Consider the following 22,515-nt stretch of genomic DNA (forward strand, 5'->3'; position numbering starts at 1 on the left):
ACGCTGTCTCCAACACGTTTACAAATTAGCACTGCTGTCTAACTCATTTACATATTGACACTACTATGTCTAACTCATTTGCATTTTAACACACTATCTCTAACACTTTTAAACCATGAATTGATTGATGGACTTAAACAATTTGAAAAACTTATTCGGGTGTTACCATTTAGTGGTCAATTGTACGGAATATGTACTGAACTGTGCAATCTACCAATAAAAGTTTCAATCAATCAATCAAAAAGAATAGCAATGTTGTATCTAACTCATTTACATATTAACACTATTAGGTCGAACTCATTTTAATTTTAACACACTATCTCCAACCCATTTAAAGAACATTACTGTTGTATCTAACTCATTTACATATTAACACTACTGTGTCTAACTCATTTGCATTATAACACACAGTCTCTAAACCATTTACAAATTAGCGCTGCAGTCTTGAACTCATTTACATATGTATATATACATATATATATATATATATATATATATATATATATATACACATCCAGCACATTTACATATTGACACACTGTACGATAGCCAACTCATTCACATATAACACATATTATGTAAATATGTAAATGAGTTAGAGACTGTCTCCAACTCATTACTACGTCTAACACATTAACATATTCAGACATTTACACATAGCGAGCTGTCTCTTACTCATTTCCATACGTCAATAACACACTGTGTAAGTCAAATACATATTGAAATGAAAATGAACTAATTTACATAATGACACACTGACATTTGCATATCAGCACTGCTGTGTCCAACCCATTGCTGCATCGAACTCATTAACATATTCACACGTGTCTTAATTATTTTCATATTAGGGAATTGTCTGTAACTCAGACCCGTGACCCTAAAAGGGTTGAGCGGTAGGAAATGGATGGATGGAACAACACAATATGTAATTAAATTACATATTAACGTGATATAGCTAACTCATTCACATACTGGCATGGTAATTAATTTTCTTTACATTTACATATACATTAACACCCTGTATAACTCATTAACAAACTTACACTGCTTTCTAACTCATTTACATACTGACCCTACTTGGTCTAACTCATTTGCATTTTAACACACTATCTCCTAGCAATTAAAAAAAAGCACTGTTGTCTCAAACTCATTTACATATCATCACTACACATTCACCTCATTTACATATTGACACACAGCCTGTAATTTACATGATTGCTAACTCATTTCCACGACGACTGTACTGTAGTCGAGATCATTTGCATATTTGCACACAGTGTGTAAATATGCAAATGAGTTATAGACAGTGTGTCAGCACTGCTGTCTCCGACTCATTATTGCATCTAACTAATGAACATAATTATATTTAAGCATTTCTTTATATTAATAACATTCTGTGTAAAATCATTTACATATTAAGATGATGTAACAAACTCATTTACATAATACCTTTAATTTATTCACATATTCACACGACTTATAAATTAGCCAACTGTCTGTAACTCATAGACAAATACAAATAACACACTTTGTAAACCATTTAAATATTAACATATAATAGCTAACTCATTTACATATTGACACTGCCAGGTCTAACTCATTTACATATAGCGGTATAGCTCGGTTAGTAGAGTGGCCGTGCCAGCAACTTGAGGGTTCCAGGTTCGATCCCCGCTTCTGCCATCGTAGTCACTGCCCTTGTGTCCTTGGGCGAGACACTTTACCCACCTGCTCCCAGTGCCACCCACACTGCTTTAAAAATGTAACTTAGATATTGGGTTTCACACCTTTGAATCACTAGAGAAAAGCGCTACATAAATATAATTCACTTCACTAATTCACTACATATTAACACACTGGCTCCAACCCATTTACAAATTCGAACTGTCTCGAACTCATTTACACATTACCACTACAACATCCAGCTCACTTACATATTGACACAAAGTCTGTAATTTACATAATGATCGCTAACTCATGTACAGTACATGTTGGCTGTATTGTTGCCAACTCAATTACATATTTACACATTTGTGTAAATATGCAAATTAGTTATATTGTGTGTTAGCACTGCTGTCTCCAACTCATTACTGCATTCAACTCATTCACATATTCAAACGTATCTGTGATTTACACAGGAGCGAACTGTCTGTAACTTATCAATAACACAATTCCTAACCCATTTTCATGTCAACATGATATAGCTGACTCATTTAAACATTTACCGTATTTTTCAGACTATAAGCCGCACACTTAAAATCCTTTCATTTTCTCAAAACTTGACAGTGCGCCTTTTAAACCGGTGCGCCTAATGTACGGAATAATTTTGGTTATGCTTACTGACCTCGAAGCTATTTTATTTTGTTCATGGTGTAATGATAAGTGTGACCAGTAGTAGATGGCAGTCACACATAAGAGGTACGTGTAGACTGCGATATGACGCCAGTAAACAACACCAAAACTTTAAATGTTCCATTGAAAATAAAGAACATTACACACGGCGCTCAAAAACCTGTCAAAATGCGTTAGTATGACTTTTAAGTCACACCGCTTGATGGATTGTCGGCCCATTATGGCAATTATAGTCAAAGATACAAGTATTACTATGGTGTGTATATAAGGACCGCAAAATTGCACCATTAGCAGACATATTATCTGGCGTTTCGTTTCACAATATTATGCAAAACCAACTTTTCTTACCTTCTGGTACTTGCTGATGTGTATTTGAGATCTGCAAAAGTCCTGAAAATCTGCGCACGTCCGCCACTGTAGTCCGAGTGTGACCAGTAGATGGCAGTCACACATAAGAGATTAGTGTAGACTGCAATATGACTCAAGTAAACAACACCAAAATTGTATATGTTCCATTGAAAATATAGAACATTACACACGGCCCTCAAAAATCTACAAAAAATGTTTTAGTACGACTTTGGTAAGCTACGAAGCAGCATCGCTTGATGGGTTGTACTGTGCTTCAGCGTATGTGTATAATTATGGTGTGTGTATAAGGTAAGACATATTGTCTGGCGTTTTGTTTCCCATTTATGCAAAAGCAACTTTTCTTACCTTCTGGTACCTGCTGGTCTGTATTTGGGATCTGCATAAATCCTGAAAAATTGCACGCGTCCAACTTTGTAGTCCGTGGCGAGACTGTAGTCGATAAGTTTCTTCTTTTTCTGTATCTTTTTGTTATGGGACATTCATCCTCCGCTGTTGCCATTTCTAATATAAAGTAGTGTCAAGTTTTTACTTATATCTGTCAGTAAACTTGCCATGAAAGCGCTAAAACATACCGGTGTAGTGAGTATACATTATTCACCCAATGAACTTTAGTTATTAGAGAGTTCCGGTCGGACGGTTTTTCACGGGACACCTTTTCGGCGTTGTTATTGCACTAGTGAGCCACGGATGAGGAGATGCTGCTCCGTTATTCATTTAAGTAAAGTCTGAATGTCATTAAAACTGTTAGCTCCATCTTTTGACACTTCTTCCACTGGCATCCTTGCACGCTACACCGCTACAACAAAGATGACGGAGAAAAGACGGTGCCAAAGGTGAGCCACGTCAATAAGACTGTCCACAAAACGGCACATCCTGAAGCGACTGTCAGAAAGCGGCTTGAAGATGATCTGTAAAACATAATCTATGTAACATTTTGACCAAAGAACCACCATTACATGTTATGTAGACCACAAGGAAGGGTTTTCCATATGTATAAAAAAAAAAAAAAGACCCCTTTTAATGCGCCCTATAATCTGGGGCGCCTTTTGTATGAAAATAGACCTGACGAGACCCGCTCATCGGCAGTGCGTTTTATAATCCGGTGCGCCCTATGGTCCGGAAAATACGATACACACTGTAATTTACAAATTAGCACTGCTGTCTCCAACTCATTATCGCGTCTCACTCATTAACATATTTCCACACGTCCTGGTCATTTACACATTACGGAACTCTCTGTAACTCATTTGCGTATATCAATTATGCACTGTGTAAGGCAAGGCAAGGCAACTTTATTTGTATAGTGCTTTTCATACACAAGGCAAACTCAAAGTGTTTCACAGACAACAAAGTGAAATGAAAGAAAATAAAAGCAAAATTAAAATGCAGACAATAAAAATAAAAACAGTGCGGACGTTAAAAGTTAAAAGATTAAAAGATTTAGCTGAAAGCTAAGGTGAACATAAAAGTCTTCAGTCTAGTTTTAAAAGTAGTCAGAGTTGGGGAGAGTCTGACATCTTCAGGAAGTTTATTCCAGCTATTTGTTGCATAGTGACTGAATGATGCTCTCCCTTGATTTGAGTTTACTCTGGGAACCGCTAACAGATTGGTCTCAGAAGATCTTAGTGATCTAGAGGGCTTATATAGTGGGAGCATATCAGTGATATACTTCGGCCCTAGACCATGTAGTGATTTATATGTGAGCAGGAGGATTTTGAAATCAATTCTCTGATGTACACGGAGCCAATGTAAGGATTTAAGAATTGGTGTAATGTGCTCACATTTTTTGGTCTTTGTTAGAACTCTAGCAGCAGCGTTCTGAACAAGCTGTAGCTGCCTGACAGTTTTTTTTTGGGAAGACCTGCAAGGAGACCATTACAATAGTCTAGCCTACTGGTAATAAAGGCATGTACAAGTTTTTCAAAGTCTTGAGCTGACATGAGCCCTCTAAGTCTTTTTACATTTTTGAGGTGATAGTAGGCCGATTTTGTTACTGATTTGATGTGACTGTCGAAATGTAAATCCGAATCTAAAAGAACCCCAAGATTTCTGGCTTTATTTGAGGTTTTCAGGGACAGTGATTGAAGGTGTTGGACGACTTTAAACCTTTCTTTTTAGCACCAAAAACAATTATCTCAGTTTTATCTTCATTTAGTTGTAGGAAATTTTGGCACATCCAGTGTTTGACTTGTAAATTCAACAATATTTAACGTGATACGACTAACTAATTTACATATTGGCACGGTAACTCATTTACTTATGAACATCATGTTTAACTCATATGCATGAACTCATTAACAGACTAACACTGCTGTCTAACTGCTTCTAATTCCTTCACAATGTACTGTTTTTAATACGTTAAAATATTAACGCTGTTAACTTTTGCTCTGTAGCAACACCTTGACTTAACTGCAGAGAGTACCAATGGGGTCACTAATAATCCATAAGTGTGCTACCGTTACCATGGTTACAGTTTTGACACATCACATTGTCAGACGTCTTTCTCGTCGAGGTTGTTGATCGATGCCGTGTGATGTCATCATCAGGTCCAAGTCCAGCGGCTGTCTGCTGCACACGGACCCCAGGAGTCGCTACCAGGTCCGCTTGCCCCCCAAGCTTCCCGGGATGCACTACAGCGTGGACGAACAGTGCCAGATCCTGTTTGGCGCCAACACCACCTTCTGCTCCGACATGGAGGTACCGCTCGCTACCCTTTTTTCCCCTCTTCATCTCTTCCATGTGGTCCACGGGTCGTCATGGCGACGCGTTACGTGTTTTGCAGCATCTGATGTGCGCTGGCCTGTGGTGTCTGGTGGAGGGGGACCCGACCTGCAAGACCAAACTGGACCCCCCTTTGGACGGAACCGAGTGTGGACCAGACAAGGTGTTACGTGCACGCTCATCAGCGCAGAGACATGACTGCTGACTCTGAGTTTGTGTGGGTGTGTGTGTGTGTCAGTGGTGCAGGGCGGGGGAGTGTGTGAGTAAGACCCCCATCCCTCAGCATGTGGATGGAGACTGGAGTCCATGGAGTCCATGGAGCATGTGCAGCCGCACCTGTGCTACTGGAGTCCGCTTCAGACAGAGGAAGTGTGACAACCCTCCGTATGTACCCCTGTGTGTGTGTGTGTGTGTGTGTGTGTGTGTGTGTGTGTGTGTGTGTGTGTGTGTGTGTGTGTGTGTGTGTGTGTGTGTGTGTGTGTGTGTGTGTGTGTGTGTGTGTGTGTGTGTTTATATAAAGTGGAACGTCAATGATCGGTTCTTGAACATGGTTCATAAATCAAAAAGTTTGTATAGTGAAGCAAACTTCTCCATGAGAAACAATATAAACATGAATAATGGGTTCCAGCCTCGGCAAAAGTCCATATTTTAGAGAAGGTTTGTACACTTTGAACTACAGATGTCCGATAATGGCTTTTTTGCCGATATCCGATATTCCGATATTGTCCAACTCTTAATTACCGATTCCGATATCAACCAATACCGATATATCCAGTCGTGGAATTAACACATTATTATGCCTAATTTTGTTGTGATGCCCCGCTGGATGCATTAAACAATGTAACAAGGTTTTCCAAAATAAATCAACTGAAGTAATGGAAAAAAATGCCAACATGGCACTGCCATATTTATTATTGAAGTCACAAAGTGCATTATTTTTTTTAACATGCCTCAAAACAGCAGCTTGGAATTTGGGACATGCTCTCCCTGAGAGAGCATGAGGAGGTTGAGGTGGGCGGGGTTGGGGGGGGGAGGGGTGTATATTGTAGCGTCCCGGAAGAGTTAGTGCTGCAAGGGGTTCTGGGTATTTGTTCTGTTGTGTTTATGTTGTGATACGGTGCGGATGTTCTCCCGAAATGTGTTTGTCATTCTTGTTGGTGTGGGTTCACAGTGTGGCGCATATTTGTAACAGTGTTAAAGTTGTTTGTACGGCTACCCTCAGTGTGACCTGTATGGCTGTTGAACAAGTATGTCTTGCATCAATTCGTAATGAGTAAAGCTTGTAGATATTATGTGACTGGGATGGCATGCACGTAAAGGAAGTGCCTTAAAGGTTTATTGTCTCTCTGTACCTCTCCCTACGTCCGTGTACACAGCGGCGTTTAAAAACGTCATACATTTTACTTTTAAAAACCGATACCGATAATAACGAAACCGATACCGATAATTTCCAATATTACATTTTAAAGCATTTATCGGCCGATAATATCGGGCTGCCGCTAATAAAAAGTACAATTTATACCTGGTCTAAAAAGAAAAACATTATACACATAACAATTTTGCTGAGAGTAAAATCTAGTGTATGCGTCAAACATTGTCATTTCAAACTACTAGTTTTGATCAAATAAAAGCAAAACTTGTTATATTTCTGTCATTTGTATTTATTGGTTTCTTTAAAAAGTAGGGGGGGGGAAATTGTGTATTTAATTTTTTGTGAAAAAATCTAATATATTATTTTTAGGTCATGTCGGCCAGGCCACAAATATTAGACATATTGTCTATTTAGCAACATCCTTTTATAATTTCATAGCTGCTAGATATACACAGAGACATAGTTCACACACAGAGGCATATTTGGCTCGGTCTAAAAGTTCGTAAACCGAGAAATTCACAAATAAAATGGTCCCGCTGTATAGTTATGTGTTTTCTATTTGAGGACATGTCTAAATACCAACAACAAGGTGTGTTCGTCTGTGCATCCGTGGCGTGTGTGTGTGTGTGTATGCACAGTCCAGGTCCAGGAGGTCAGCAGTGTCAGAAGGCCAGCGTAGAGCACAAAGCCTGCGAGAGTCCTCCCTGCCCCAAGGGGGCGCCAAGCTTCAGAGACCTGCAGTGTTTATCCTATGACCGTCACGCCAGCAAGAAGAAGAGCCCCATGCTGACAGCCATCATCAACGATGGTAACGTGTACACGCACGCGGAGGGATGGGTACCGAATCCAGCGCTTTTTTTGGCACGGACCGAATCCCACTGGTCCGTCCGATTCACGTAAAATCCGACGAGGCCATGTTTCGGTACCAGGGTTCCGCGTGATGTCACTCCCGGTTGCCGATTCAGCCAATCTACCTCTAAGTCGTGTTGCAATATTCACTACCAACAAAGTAATTGACTCAAAAAACGTAAAGTTTCAGGTTCAAATACTGATGACATCTATTAAACAAGACAAGAGGCAGAATTCAATTTTGCTCAAATGAGGAGAACCGTGTCAACCTGTAACCTCTTACAGTGTCACCCACGCTCTGACAAAAAAGGTTTATGTCTCCTCCTTTATTTGGACACTCCCTGTTTACAAAACATCTGCTTCCAAAGGAATGGGGAGTCATTGTTTTTGGTCACATTAACACAAAAGAAAAAGATGCCTCGGGCTTGGGCTGGTCCTGGCTTCAGCCTGGGCAGGTCTTGGATGACAATAGATAACCCCCCTCCCGTCTCCTCACATCGTACACAATGGAATTTTCCAAGCCTTTGCTTGGTGCAACAAAGACAGCCTCTTGTCTGTTCATTGGGAACTCAGAGAACGGAAAGTTTTTTGATAATTTACATACAATTTTTCTGACATAAAGTAAGGCTCCAAATTTTTCAAAAATGCGCTATCTCGATTCTAATATACTTTGGCTTTGCTATTGCTACTAAAAGCATTAGCGACTTTACAATGAATTTTGACGCCTTCAAATTTGTTAATAAAAACTAATGCTAAGATGCACGTTACAATCGAAAACAGCTGGTGCATAATGAGGACGATACTTACAGTATTAACACTTTGTAGGGCGTAACAGAGAGCAAACTATACACCACTGCCATCTGACAACTTGGACTAGCAACTGTAATTGCAGCATAATGTCATACCTGTAAATGAGACTCAGAAATATGATAATAACAACTGGACATCAGTTATAATAATCAGCTAATTTTTAAATGTTGCAATAAAATGTTTTATTTTTCTATCAAAAACAATTGATGTTTATTAACACAATTAGGTACTAAAAATTGGTACCGTTGAGTACCGGTATTGATTCCCAGATACCAGGAATCGGTACAGTATCGTTTCAAATGTGAACGGTACCCATCCCTAGTCACCAGCATGTCCAACCCATGTCGTCCTGCAGTCAAGTTCACACAAGTTTGTTTTTGTGTGTGTGTATGCGCTTTTAGAGAAGCCGTGCATGTTGTTCTGCACTCCAGTGGGTCAGGACGTTCCGGTTCTGATGGCCGAACGAGTGATGGACGGCACGGCGTGTGGACCCTACGAGTCGGACCTGTGTGTCAACGGCAGGTGTCAGGTATGAGCTAAAAATGTTAGCTCAACACATACACACACACACACCGAGGAAGATAAGGTGAAGGACATCACATCTGGAACGAGTCACCAGCCCCCTCCCAGCGTGACAATGCGTGTCCACAGTCCAACGTGGATGTCATTATGAGGACAACACGTTCTCTTTGACCTACTTTCTTCACGCGCACGTTGAGCAAACCTGAGAATTTGCGCGCAGCTAAAGAAGGGCGGCGGGGCCTGAAGTCACAGATGTTGAGAGAAGAGGTCGCGAGGCATCGTCTCGCAGTGGGCGGAGTCTGTCGTGAGAGCATGATGATGTCAGCATTGAAGCGCAAAAGATTATAGGTTGGACCAATTATTGGCGTCGATATTTGGCATTTTGACGTATAACGGTATCAGCCTTTTTTTTTATCCCACTACAACAGAACTACATCAGCAAATACAATACGTACACATATAAAACTAGTATTTAGTATTAAATAATACACAATTACTTAAGTAGATAGTAATAATGAAGGACTGCTTTTGCCTTGCTCTGCTGCGTTGACCACGGCGCTCAGATGGCCACGCCCCTTTTCGCTTCCTGCTGCAGTACGTCTCCTCTGCTTGCCTGTCAAAACCTCCCATTTCAAACTTCTTTTTCTTTAAGTTAATGCAGCTGAGATAGGCTCCAGCACCCCCCGCGACCCCAACAGGGACAAGCGGTAGAAAGTGGATGGATGGATGGATAGTTAAAGGCCTACTGAAATTAAATTTTCTTTTTTAAACGGGGATAGCAGGTCCATTCTATGTGTCAAACTTGATCATTTCGCGATATTGCCATATTTTTGCTGAAAGGATTTAGCAGAGAAAATCGACGATAAAGTTCGCAACTTTTGGTCGCTGATAAAAAAGCCTTGCCTGTACCGGAAGTAGCGTGACGTCACAGGTTGTGGAGCGCCTCACATCTGCACATTGTTTACAATCATGGCCACAAGCAGCGAGAGCGATTCGGACCGAGAAAGCGACGATTACCCCATTAATTTGAGCGAGGATGAAAGATTTGTGGATGAGGAAAGTGAGAGTGAAGGATTAGAGGGCAGTGGAAGCGATTCAGATAGGGAAGATGCTGTGAGAGGCGGGTGGGACCTGATATTCAGCTGGGAATGACTAAAACAGTAAATAAACACAAGACATATACAGTATATACTCTATTAGCCACAACACAACCAGGCTTATATTTAATATTCCACAAATTAATCCGCATAACAAACACCTCCCCCCTCCCGCCCAAAGTACCGTTCACCTCCGTAAAGTTCATACAGCACATATTTCCTCAAATTTACGTACGTGACATGCACATAGCGGCACGCACGTACGGGCAAGCGATCAAATGTTTGGAAGCCAAAGCTGCGTACTCACGGTAGCGCGTCTGCTATCCAACTCAAAGTCCTCCTGGTTGTGTTGCTGCAGCCAGCCGCTAATACACCGATCCCACCTACAGCTTTCTTCTTTGCTGTCTTCATTGTTCATTAAACAAATTGCAAAAGATTCACCAACACAGATGTCAAGAATACTGTGGAATTTTGCGATGAAAACAGACGACTTAATAGCTGGCCACAATGGTGTCCCAATATGTCCGCACAATCCGTGACGTCACGCGCAAACGTCATCATAGCGAGACGTTTTCAGCAGAATATTTCGCGGGAAATTTAAAATTGCACTTTATAAATTAACCTGGCCGTATTGGCTTGTGTTGCAATGTTAAGATTTCATCATTGATATATAAACTATCAGACTGCGTGGTCGGTAGTAGTGGGTTTCAGTAGGCCTTTAAATCAGTGAGGCTGTAAGTGTGGTACCTAAGTACCAGTTGTAACTAAATACCAGTTGTAACTAAATACGAGTTATAACTAAGTACCAGTTGTAACTAAATATCAGTTGTAGCTAAGTACCCGTTGTAGCTAAGTACCAGTTGCAGCTAAGTACCAGTTGCAGCTAAGTACCAGTTGCAACTGAGTACCAGTTGCAACTGAGTACCAGTTGTAACTAAGTACCTGTTGTAACTAAATATCAGGCGTCAATAAATACCAGTTGTAACTAAGTACCAGTTGTAACTAAATATCAGGTGTCAATAAATAGTTGTAGCTAAGTACCAGTTGTAGCTAGGTACCAGTTGTAGCTGATTACCAGTTGTAACTAAACGCCAATTGTAACTAAATATCAGTTGTAACTAAGTACCAGTTGTAGCTAAGTACCAGTTGTAGCTAAATACCAGTTGTAGCTAAGTACCAGTTGTAGCTAAGTACCAGTTGTAACTAAATATCAGTTGTAACTAAATATCAGTTGTAACTAAGTACCAGTTGTAGCTAAGTACCAGTTGTAGCTAAGTACCAGTTGTAATTAAACGCCAATTGTTACTAAATATCAGTTGTAACTAAGTACCAGTTGTAACTAAGTACCAGTTGTAGCCAAATACCAGTTGTAGCCAAATACCAGTTGTAGCTAAGTACCAGTTGTAATTAAGTACCAGTTGTAGCTAAGTACCAGTTGTAGCTCAGTAACAGTAATAACTAAACGCCAGTTGTAACTAAGTACCAGTTGTAACTAAATATCAGTTGTAACTAAGTACCAGTTAGATAAGTACCAGTTGTAGCTAAATACCAGTTGTAGCTAAGTACCAGTTGTAACTAAGTACCAGTTGTAGTTAAGTACCAGTTGTAGCCAAATACCAGTTGTAGTTAAGTACCAGTTGTAACTAAGTACCAGTTGTAACTAAGTACCAGTTGTAGCTCAGTACCAGTTATAACTAAACGCCAGTTGTAACTAAGTACCAGTTGTAACTAAATATCAGTTGTAACTAAGTACCAGTTGTAGCTAAGTACCAGTTGTGACTAAACGCCAGTTGTAACTAAGTACCAGTTGTAGCTAGGTACCCGTTGTAGCTAAGTACCAGTTGTAACTAAACGCCAATTGTAACTAAGTATCAGTTGTAGCTAAGTACCAGTTGTAGCTAAGTACCAGTTGTAACTAAACGCCAATTGTAACTACGTACCAGTTGTAACTAAATATCAGTTGTAACTAAGTACCAGTTGTAGCTAAATACCAGTTGTAACTAAACGCCAGTAGCAACTAAGTACCAGTTGTAGCTCGGTACCAATTGTAGCTAAGTACCAGTTGTAGCTAAACGCCAGTAGCAACTAAGTACCAGTTGTAGCTAAGTACCAGTTGTAACTAAACGCCAGTTGTAACTAACTACCAGTTTTACTAAGTAAGTGTTGTCTTGTGTTAGAGAATCGGCTGTGACGGCATCATCGGGTCTTTGGCCAAGGAGGACCGCTGTGGCATTTGTAACGGCGATGGACGCTCGTGTACCATCGTGAGAGGAGACTTCAACCACACACAAGGAATGGGTGTGTTCAACTGTGTGCGTGTGCGTGTACTGGCCAATCAGGTCAGGTTTATAAGTGAAGTTGAAGTCCTATTAATTTGTCTCCATGACATTTCATCATAAAGATTTCATATCCTAATTTCATTTTTATTAACTTTTCATATTCTCATTTCATGATGAGAAAGACTTTGATATTGTTGATGGTGAAAAATGAATGTAAGTAGACAGGATGAAGAAAAATGTTACTTATTAAATTTAATGTGTGTGTGTGTGTGTGTGTGTGTGTGTGTGTGTGTGTGTGTGTGTGTGTGTGTGTGTGTGTGTGTGTGTGTGTGTGTGTGTGTGTGTGTGTGTGTGTGTCAGGCTACGTGGAGGCGGTGGTTATTCCTGCTGGAGCACGCAGGATCAAAGTTGTGGAGGACAAACCTTCCCACAGCTTTCTGGGTAATGTTGTCTTCACACACAAAACATAGGTGCTTCACTTCTTTTTACTCTTGTGAAACACTGACGGCCTGATCTACAAAAGATTTGCGTGTATTAAAACACCTGCAAAGATGATCTACTCAGCTCACACGCTGAGGATCTTGTCTCTTAAATGAGGAAATTAGTGAGCGCTCTATTTCGCGTGTTTGTCTTCATGAATATGTGATGATCATCAGAACACAATATTATTTACAATACGCTTTCTGCTCCGCGGCTCCTAGTCTGTGGAACGCTCTCCCTGACCACCTGAGGGCACCACAGACTATGGATGCTTTTAAAAAAGGCTTAAAAGCCCTTCTTTAGATATATGCATACTAGTTATAGCTATTTGGCTGTTCTAGTTTTTAGTTTTATTTAGTTATTTATTATCTTTTAATTTTTTTATTTTTGTTTAATACACTGTAGCACTTTGAGATTGTTTACTCAATATAAAATGCTTTTTACAAATAAAATCTACTATTATTATTAATATTTTTTATTTTTTTTATTTTGATTGGCGTTTTCATAAAACTTGTAATTGTGCGTAGATCATTCCATGTAGTTGCACTGCATTTTCCACAACATAACAAAACATTACAGGTTGGAGCAGAGATGTGTGCAGTAACTGAGTGTCTCCATGGTGACAGCCGGTATTAGCTCATTTAAATAAGGAGGTCTACATCGCTTTTGTGTTTGTTATCAGTTGTTCACGCAGTCTTAGTAGATCACCTATAATAGTACACACATTTTTTTTTTAGTTTGCACACGCTATTTTTTGCTTGTTATTAAGTAGATCAGACCCTTAAAGTTAAAATGTCACCTCCAACTTTGCTTGAACACTAATTAACTTACATTTATTACTTTTTATTTTGTATTTTTTGGTGAATATTAATGGGTTTGCTCTTTTGTTATTGTTGAATATTAATGTGTAAATGTTAATGAGTGTTTATAAGTTATTGGCAAATTATAATGAGTGTCAATGTTAATGACTGCTTTGTTAGTAATTAGGGAATATTAGTGAGTTTGTAAGTTATTGATGAATACAAAGTATTGTATAATTAGTTATTGCTGAGTGTTTACATTTTTGGTGAATGTTAATTATTGGGTTAGTTATTGGTGAATATTAATGAGTGAGTTTTTCATAATTGGTAAAAAAAAAAAGTGTGTTAGTTATTGGGGAATATCATTTATTGTACAGTTAGTAATATTATTTACCATGTTAGTTGGTGGTGAATATTAATGAATGTGTTTGTTATTGGTGAATATTAGTGAGTGTGTTCAGTATTGGCAAATATTGAGTTTTAGTTATTGGTGAATATAATGTATTGTCTAGTTATTGGCAAATATTAACGAGCGTGTTAATAATCGGTAAATATTAATGATTGTTTGTTAATAAATAGTGAATATTATTGAGTGTGAATGTTTGTGGGTGTTTTGTTGGTAGTTGGTGAATATTAATGAGTGTGTAGTTAGTTACAAGTGTGTTAAGTATCAGTAAGTATTAACGAGTGAATGTTAATGAGTGTGTAGTTAGTTATTGGTGAATATTAACAAGTTTGTTAATTATCAGTGAATGTTAACGACTCACCAAGTTTTTTAGCTCGGTTGGTAGAGCGGCCGTGCCAGTAACTTAAGAGTTTTGGGTTTGATCCCCGCTTCTGCCATCCTAGTCACTGCTGTTGTGTCTGTGGGCAAGACTTTTTACCCACCTGCTCCCAGTGCCACCCACACTGGTTGAAATGTAACTTAGAGAATGGGTTTCACTATGTAAAGTGCTTTGAGTCACTAGAGAAAAGCTCTATATAAATATACTTTAATGATCAACAAATGTTAATGAGTGTGTAGTTAGTCAAATTAAACAAGAGCATGTTAATGATGGGTTAATGTTATTGAGTGTAGTTAATTATTGGTGAAAATTGATGAGTGTGTAGTTAGTTATTGGTGCATTTTAATACGTGTGTTATTTTATAGGTGAATGTTAATGAGTGTGTAATTAATTATCTGTAAATATTAGTGAGTGTGTAGTTAATTACTAGTGAATATTAATGCGTGTGTTGTTAGTTATTGGTGCTTATTGATAAGTGTGTTAGGTATTTGTAAAGATTAATGACGGTGTGTTAGTGAATAATAATGAGTGTTTGTTAGTTGTTGGTCCTTATTAATAAGTGTGTTCGTTATTGGTGAATATTAATGAGTTTGTAGTTAGTTATTGGTGAATATTAATGAGACAGTGTGTAGTTAGTTATTGGTGAATATTAAGAAGTGTGTTATTTATCACTAAATATTAACATGCGTGTTAATGATCGGTGAATATTAGTGAGTGTGTAGTTCATTATTGGTGAATATTAACGAGTGTGTTAATTATCACTGAATATTAACGTGCGTGTTAGTGATCGGTGAATATTAGTGAGTGTGTAGGTAATTATTGGTGAATATTAATGTGTGTTAATTATCGGTGAATGTTAATGAGTGTCAATTACTGTTGAATATTAATGACTGTGTCGTTAGTTATTGGTAAATATTAACAAGTGTGTTAATTATCAATGAATGTTAATGAGTGTCAAATATTGGTGAACATTAACAAGCGTGTAAATGATCGGTGAATATTAGTGAGCGTGTAGTTATTGGTGAATATTAACGTGTGTTAATTATCGGTGAATCTTAATGAGTGTCAATTATTGTTAAATATTAATGATTGTGTCGTTAGTTATTGGTAAATATTAACGAGTGTGTTAATTATCGGTGAATGTTAATGAGTGTCAATTATTGTTGACTATTAATGATTGTGTTGTTAGTTATTGGTGAATATTAACAAGTGTGTTAATTATCAATGAATGTTAATGAGTGTCAATTTTTTTATATTAATGAGTGTATTTAGTTATTGATTAATATTAATGAGTGTGCAGTTAGTTATTGGTGAATATTAAAGACTGTTAATTATCAATGAATGTTAATGAGTGTCAATTATTGTTTAGTATTAATGAGTGTGTAGTTAGTTATTGATTAATTTTAACGTGTGTAGTAAGTTATTAGAGAATATGAATGAGTTTGTTAATTATCAATTATTGTTAATGAGTGTCAATTATTTTTGAATTTTAATGAGTTTGTAGTTATTGGTGAATATTAACAAGTGTGTTAATTAACAATGAATGAGTGTCAATTATTGTTGAATATTAATGAGTGTAGTTAGTTATTGATGAATATTAATGAGTGCATGGTTAATTATAGGTGAATGTTAATGAGTGTCAATTATTGAATATGAATATTAATGAGTGTGTTAGTTATTGGTGAATATCATTTATCATGTAGTCACTGGTGAATGTTACAAACATGTTAAATAATAATAAGTGTGTTAATTATTGGTGCATTTTAATGAGCTTGTGTTGTTTTCAGCCCTGAAAGACGCCAGCAAGAAGTCCATCAACAGCGATTGGAAGATTGAACTCCCAGGAGAGTTTGAGCTGGCCGGGACCACCGTGCGCTACGTCAGGAGGGGATTGTGGGAGAAGATGTCTGCCAGGGGGCCCACCAACACGCCCCTCCACCTCATGGTAGATGACATGTGACCTTGCATGCCTGCATGTTAATGCATTAGTACATCTTACTGCAGCTCACTCACTCCTTTTTCTTCTCCTTCTTCATCTTTTTGTTGCCCTCCTCCATCAATCACTACGGACAGGTGCTGCTCTTCCATGACCGCAGTTATGGATTTCACTACGAGTACACGGTGTCCCTGAACGTCTCGCAGGAGAAGACCAGTGAGGAGAACAAAGACGCAGAACATCTGTACATCTGGACACACAGCAGCTGGAACGACTGCACCGTGTACTGTGGAGGAGGTGACACACATACATCTGTTTAAACCCCAACATAGTGTGTGTGTGTGTGTGTGTTTGTGGGCTACACACACACACACACACACACACACGCACACACTGAGGACCACTGTCTGGCAAATCAAAGGAAGCAGGGGCCATTTTGAGAGTTCTCACCTTCAAAACAACTATATAGAATATCGATTTCCAGCCAAAAGAACAACAAAAAAAATGTAAATTTTGTGATAAAATTTTATATGACAAATGTCACTATTCTTGTATTTGTTTCCTTCTTGAGACCTCCGAATAATGCCTACCTCTTTAGGACCACCCTTTCTAGATATATAAATATTTGTATTTATAACATTAATAATATATACATACACTGCAAATATAAAAAAAACTTGTGAAAAATTTTGGCAATATTATAGTAATAATGGGAATTTCACTTGGCAAAATTATGACAAAAGTAATAATTTTACTCAAAAAATGTCACTGTTTTACAAGAACAACAAAGAAAATTAAATTTTGTAATAAAAGTCAGAATTTTATTTGACAAATGTCACCATTCTTGTATTTCTCACCTTCTTGAGACCTCCGAATAATGCCTACCTCTTTAGGACCACCCTTTCTAGATATATAAAGATTGGTATTTACAACATTAATAATATATACATACTTAGCAAATATAAAAAAAACTTGTGAAAAATGAATTGGAATTTCACAAGAAAAAGGTCAAAATTTCACAAGAAAAACTTTGGCGCTAAAGTGGAACTGAAATGCTAACAGTTAGCACTCTGGCAAGACAGTGTCAAGTAACGAAAAATGTGAGCAAAATTAACTAGAAAAAAAAAAGCTAGCATGCTAACAGTTCTATTCTAACATGCTAAAAATAGCATGCTTACGATTAGCATTAGTAAAATACTAAAATATATGACACTGAGGTGTGTACCTGCTTAATTAGTTAAAAGATAGCATGTTAATGTCAGCATGCTAAAATGCTAACTGTATTGTGCGTGGAGTACCAAAATATATTACTCTGAGGTATGTACCAGAAGAAAATGTTCAAATGCTAGCTATTAGCATGTATCAAGTACCAAAATATGAATGAGGTGTATACCTACAAAATTAGCTTTAAAGAAAAGCTAGCATACTAAAATTATAATGCTAACAAGTAGCATACATTGAGGAACAAAATATTTGACGCTGAGGTGTATATACCTGCAAAATTTGTCAAAAAACTAGCATGCTAATATTAGAATGCTAACGATTGTGCCACTGGCTGTTAAGAAATTAGCTATGGGCCGCTAAACACCCCTGGTCTAAAACCTTTTTTGTACTGGTCCTGACACCTGTGTGGGTCCAGGAGGCCCTGCAGTGTGACTTGGTGAGGAAGCTGTTCCAATGACATCCTGATGGGGGCTCTGGTGGTCATTTGGCGCTGCTTGCTGTAATGTTGTTCTTGGCTCTCTGTGTGATGACATCATCTTTGTGTGTGTGTGTGTGTGTGTGTGTGTGTGTAGGGGAGAGGAGGACGGTGGTGTCGTGCATGAGGATGGCTAACAAGTCCATGGAGGTGGTGAATGATTCTTACTGTCAGCCTGAGAACCGTCCTTTACCTCAAGTCAGAACCTGCAACTATCAGCCCTGCCAGTACAGGTGACACACACACACACGTTCTTGTATTTGTTACCTTCTTGAGACCTCCGAAAAATGCCTACCTCTTTAGGACCACTCTTTCTACATATATAAATATTTGTATTTACAACATTAATAATATATACATACTATGCAAATATAAAAGAGGTAAGTTTTTAGTAAATTGTTTTTTTTTTAAATTATTTTTTGTTTGTAATTGGTTTTTAATCTTCATTTATTACTTCAAGTTTTTACAGTATGTCTCTATATACATATTTATTTATTTAATAAAAAATTTATTTTGGCCTAAGGGGTCGCATTTAAATTTCTTACAAACACTTGTTATTACATCTGTTGGCCAGAGGGGGAGCACTTCGAAGTTTTACACACACTTGTTATTACATATGTTGACCAGAGGGGGAGCACTTTTCAAACCGACACACAGTCAATTTGAAAAATCCCTCCTTTTTGGGACCACTCTAATTTTGATAGATTTCACCACCAGGGGTGCAAATGAGATCTCTATTTTTCAGTTTTTTGTAATGTACTTAAGGCCGATGACAAAGGAGTCACGGACCACAGATGGCCCCTGTGCTGCACTTTGGGCAACCCAGCTGTAGAAGCTAACTGTTAATGGCCACTAAAGTCTTAGTACCGTGGTGTATTTGTTCATCCTAAGGTCACATTTGGGTTGACTTACATCAGCACCAGAAGTCGTAAAGTCAGCTGTTCACCTGGCGGGTTTTTTCGGGGATGAATAGGGAAGTCCTTCTTTAGCTGCCGTCTTCTTTTATCATATATTGCTGCCTTTGCACCTGTCAATGTTTACTTTTGTATGCACATTAAATCAACAAAAAATCCTGACTTTGGAGCAATGTTCACAGACTCTAGTATTTGGCTCTCTATTAGATGCAATGGTTTTCCGTATTGGGACCATGATTTTGGTCCTAACTTGTTCACCGGTCCTCCTATGGAAGGTACTTTTCCTTATTGATGTCTCAAGAAGGGTAGAAATACAAGCACACACACACACACACACACACACACACACACACACACACACACACACAAATTAAAAACACACACATTGCATGAGTTACAAAACAGACGTTTTTAGGACAAACGTGCCTGTAAAGTGGCACCAAGCATCAAACCGTGGTCATGGTCTCTCCTGAGGTGGGTGGTGCCTGAATGGGGGTCCTGCTCCGTCACGTGTGGTCCGGGCGTCCAGCACCGCGAGGTCCTTTGCGTGCAGCAGCAGACGAACGGGTCTTTAACCCGCACCTCCGAGGTCCACTGCCAAGGGGTGCGGCCGCCCGTCCTACAGGGCTGCGAGGGGCGCCTCTGCCTCAGCGTGTGGGAGGCGTCTGAGTGGTCTCAGGTGGGCACCCTTTTAAGGCGATCCACAGCCGGCCAGTGATCAGTGTTCACACGCTCGCGTCTGTCCTTGCAGTGCTCGTCGGGATGCGGACCGGGCATGCACAAGCGGACCGTCACGTGCACCAACCCCAGGGGGCAATGTGACCCCCTGTCCCAGCCCACCCAGGAGGAGTCTTGTGAGGACTACTCCAAGTGCTACGAGTGGAAAACTGGCGATTGGTCCAAGGTAGGATGTGTCCACTTTTATTGTGAAACAATCATTTTTAATGAATACTTAAGCCTACTACGCTATTGTATTTTAACGTTGGTCATTATGGTTAGGGTTGGGTATCGTTTGAATTCGAACGATTCCGATTCCGATTCTTTGTTTCGATTCCGATTCCTGACGTTTCTCGATTCCGATTCTTTTAAGAGGCAGGGTCAAAAAAAGTTTAGGATATTTTAAATGAGCTAGCTAACCTACAGTCTTTCTGAATGAAATAGTCTGACATTCTCCATCAATTTTAATTCTATTAACTTTTTATGAACTTTACAATAAATTCCTCACAGGGCTGTTTTCAACTAGAATATAAATATCAAATCTATGAACTTGAATATAAATATTATAAATTATGAATACATTTTCCCAGGGGTACACTTTCCTCAAGAGAGCTTTATTTTTGAAAACCTCATGAAAACACATTTACACATAAGTGTATGATGCTGCAGGAAACCTCATGAAAACACCTTTACACATAAGTGTATGATGCTGCAGGAAACCTCATGAAAACACCTTTACACATAAGTGTATGATGCTGCAGGAAACCTCATGAAAACACCTTTACACATAACTGTATGATGCTGCAGGAAACCTCATGAAAACACCTTTACACATAAGTATATGATGCTGCAGGAAACCTCATGAAAACACCTTTACACAAAAGTGTATGATGCTGCAGGAAACCTCATGAAAACACCTTTACACATAAGTGTATGATGCTGCAGGAAACCTCATGAAAACACCTTTACACATAAGTGTATGATGCTGCAGGAAACCTCATGAAAACACCTTTACACATAAGTGTATGATGCTGCAGGAAACCTAATGAAAACACCTTTACACATAAGTGTATGATGCTGCAGGAAACCTCATGAAAACACCTTTACACATAAGTGTATGATGCTGCAGGAAACCTCATGAAAACACCTTTACACATAAGTGTATGATGCTGCAGGAAAGAGCACATCGCGGAGCCTGGCTAGCAGGTTGTAAAATGTCTATGACAAAATATGCGGGCTAATTTGTTAGCTGCCTCAATGTTGGTGCAAAACACATTATTTATTGCATATATATTGTTTTACTGACCGGATTCGGACTGCAGTGCAGTCACCGAGGTGCCAGGCTGGGCGTCGGAACCAGAGGAAGAGGAAGAGGCAGAGGAGGACGGTCGGCGCAGCGCGTCGAATACGGGACACGCATTTATTTGTACTCCATGAACTCGGAGGTGCTTCATCATGTTCGACCTGCACGAAACAGTCCTGTCGCACGTGTTACATTTAGCCGATATTTCATTTTTTTTAGTAAAGTAAAGCCACACTTTCGACCGCCGACGCCCGCTATCCATGCTTGACTGACTCGCTCGGCTATGCTAACACTTCCGGCGGTGGGCGCTTCTTCGTTGGTGTCCAGCGGCTTCTTCTTCCGGTCGGCGGACTTATTCTTTTTTTCCGGTCGGCGGACTGGGTATCGAAACTAGGAATCGAAATTTAAACTTTTGAACGATTCCGGGAGAATCGGAAAGTTAGTCCCGGTTCCAATCGATACTCGATACTCGATACCCAACCCTAATTATGGTGGTACTTGTTTTAAAATATTTTTGAACAGGAAGTGTTACAATAGTTGTTTCTAAGTTATCCTAAAAACTTTGTGTTACATTGAGTGCCCGGTGAGAAGCAAACCAAAACTAAGGCTCGTAAAACTCCACTGTGAAGGGGGGAAGCAAGATGAAGGTGTTCCTCTTTCTTTCATGTATTATAATCAAACAGAAAGATATTGTCTGACCCAAGGACTATAAAAGCGAAGAGAAAGCAGGACCAGAATCCCCTCCAGGCGACTTCCTTTTTCAACTGTTTTACGAACGTCTTTTTGAACTCGTTTACGACCTTTTCTGTGAAGTGTTTACGACCTTTTCTTTTGAACTGTTCTGTAACCAAAGGCAACGCTGTTTACGACCCACTTCCCTCTGGAAGCAGCTGTGGACATGTGGTCAGAGAAAATCCAAATAAAGGAAGGAGGCATACAATCTTTCGCCAGAGCGTGCTGGAGATTGTGCAAGAGTACAGTGTCCCGGCGTCTCTCCTCAATTGAGTCCAAATTGAATTGTGTCTCTGTTAAATTCTTTGCTTCTTGTCTTGTTTAATAGATGTCATCAGTGTTTGAACCTGACAGGAAGTCACGACCAGTAGCTACAAGTTTATGTGTCTTATGTGTATGCATTTGATTGATTGAAACTTTTATTAGTAGATTGCACAGTGCAGTATATATTCCGTACAATTGACCACTAAATGGTAACACCCGAATACGTTTTTCAACTTGTTTAAGTCGGGGTCCGCGTTAATCAATTCTGCTAACCTTGGTTTCCAGTGTTCATCCTCCTGTGGGAGGGGCCTGCAGTCCCGGGTGGTCCAGTGTATGCACAAAGTGACGGGTCGCCACGGCAACGATTGCCCGTCGCCGCTGAGGCCGCCCACCTACCGACCGTGTGACCAGGGAGCCTGCACGCAGAAGATCAACGTCAACACCATCACGTCGCCCCGCCTGGGTAAGTCCAAAGTGGGGCTAGCAAAGAATCCCCGGGCGCGGTGACGCTGAC

The 22,515-nt window shown here is 39.3% G+C and overlaps 1 protein-coding gene across 1 annotated transcript in view; it reads left to right on the plus strand.

Annotated features, from left to right (window-relative positions):
- Positions 1-22,515, plus strand: part of LOC133641835 (A disintegrin and metalloproteinase with thrombospondin motifs 17-like) — a 47,338-nt gene that overhangs the window by 21,709 nt on the left and 3,114 nt on the right. Inside the window, exons 8-20 of the mRNA XM_062035895.1 lie at positions 5,268-5,418; positions 5,504-5,605; positions 5,681-5,826; positions 7,453-7,622; positions 8,875-9,002; positions 12,270-12,390; positions 12,732-12,812; positions 16,224-16,381; positions 16,510-16,669; positions 18,169-18,304; positions 19,460-19,664; positions 19,737-19,889; positions 22,287-22,464. Coding sequence (XP_061891879.1) covers positions 5,268-5,418; positions 5,504-5,605; positions 5,681-5,826; positions 7,453-7,622; positions 8,875-9,002; positions 12,270-12,390; positions 12,732-12,812; positions 16,224-16,381; positions 16,510-16,669; positions 18,169-18,304; positions 19,460-19,664; positions 19,737-19,889; positions 22,287-22,464 — 1,889 coding nt within the window. The remainder of the gene's footprint in view (positions 1-5,267; positions 5,419-5,503; positions 5,606-5,680; positions 5,827-7,452; positions 7,623-8,874; positions 9,003-12,269; positions 12,391-12,731; positions 12,813-16,223; positions 16,382-16,509; positions 16,670-18,168; positions 18,305-19,459; positions 19,665-19,736; positions 19,890-22,286; positions 22,465-22,515) is intronic.

Source organism: Entelurus aequoreus, linkage group LG02 (genome assembly GCF_033978785.1).
Source record: "Entelurus aequoreus isolate RoL-2023_Sb linkage group LG02, RoL_Eaeq_v1.1, whole genome shotgun sequence".
NCBI classification, from domain to species: domain Eukaryota; kingdom Metazoa; phylum Chordata; class Actinopteri; order Syngnathiformes; family Syngnathidae; genus Entelurus; species Entelurus aequoreus.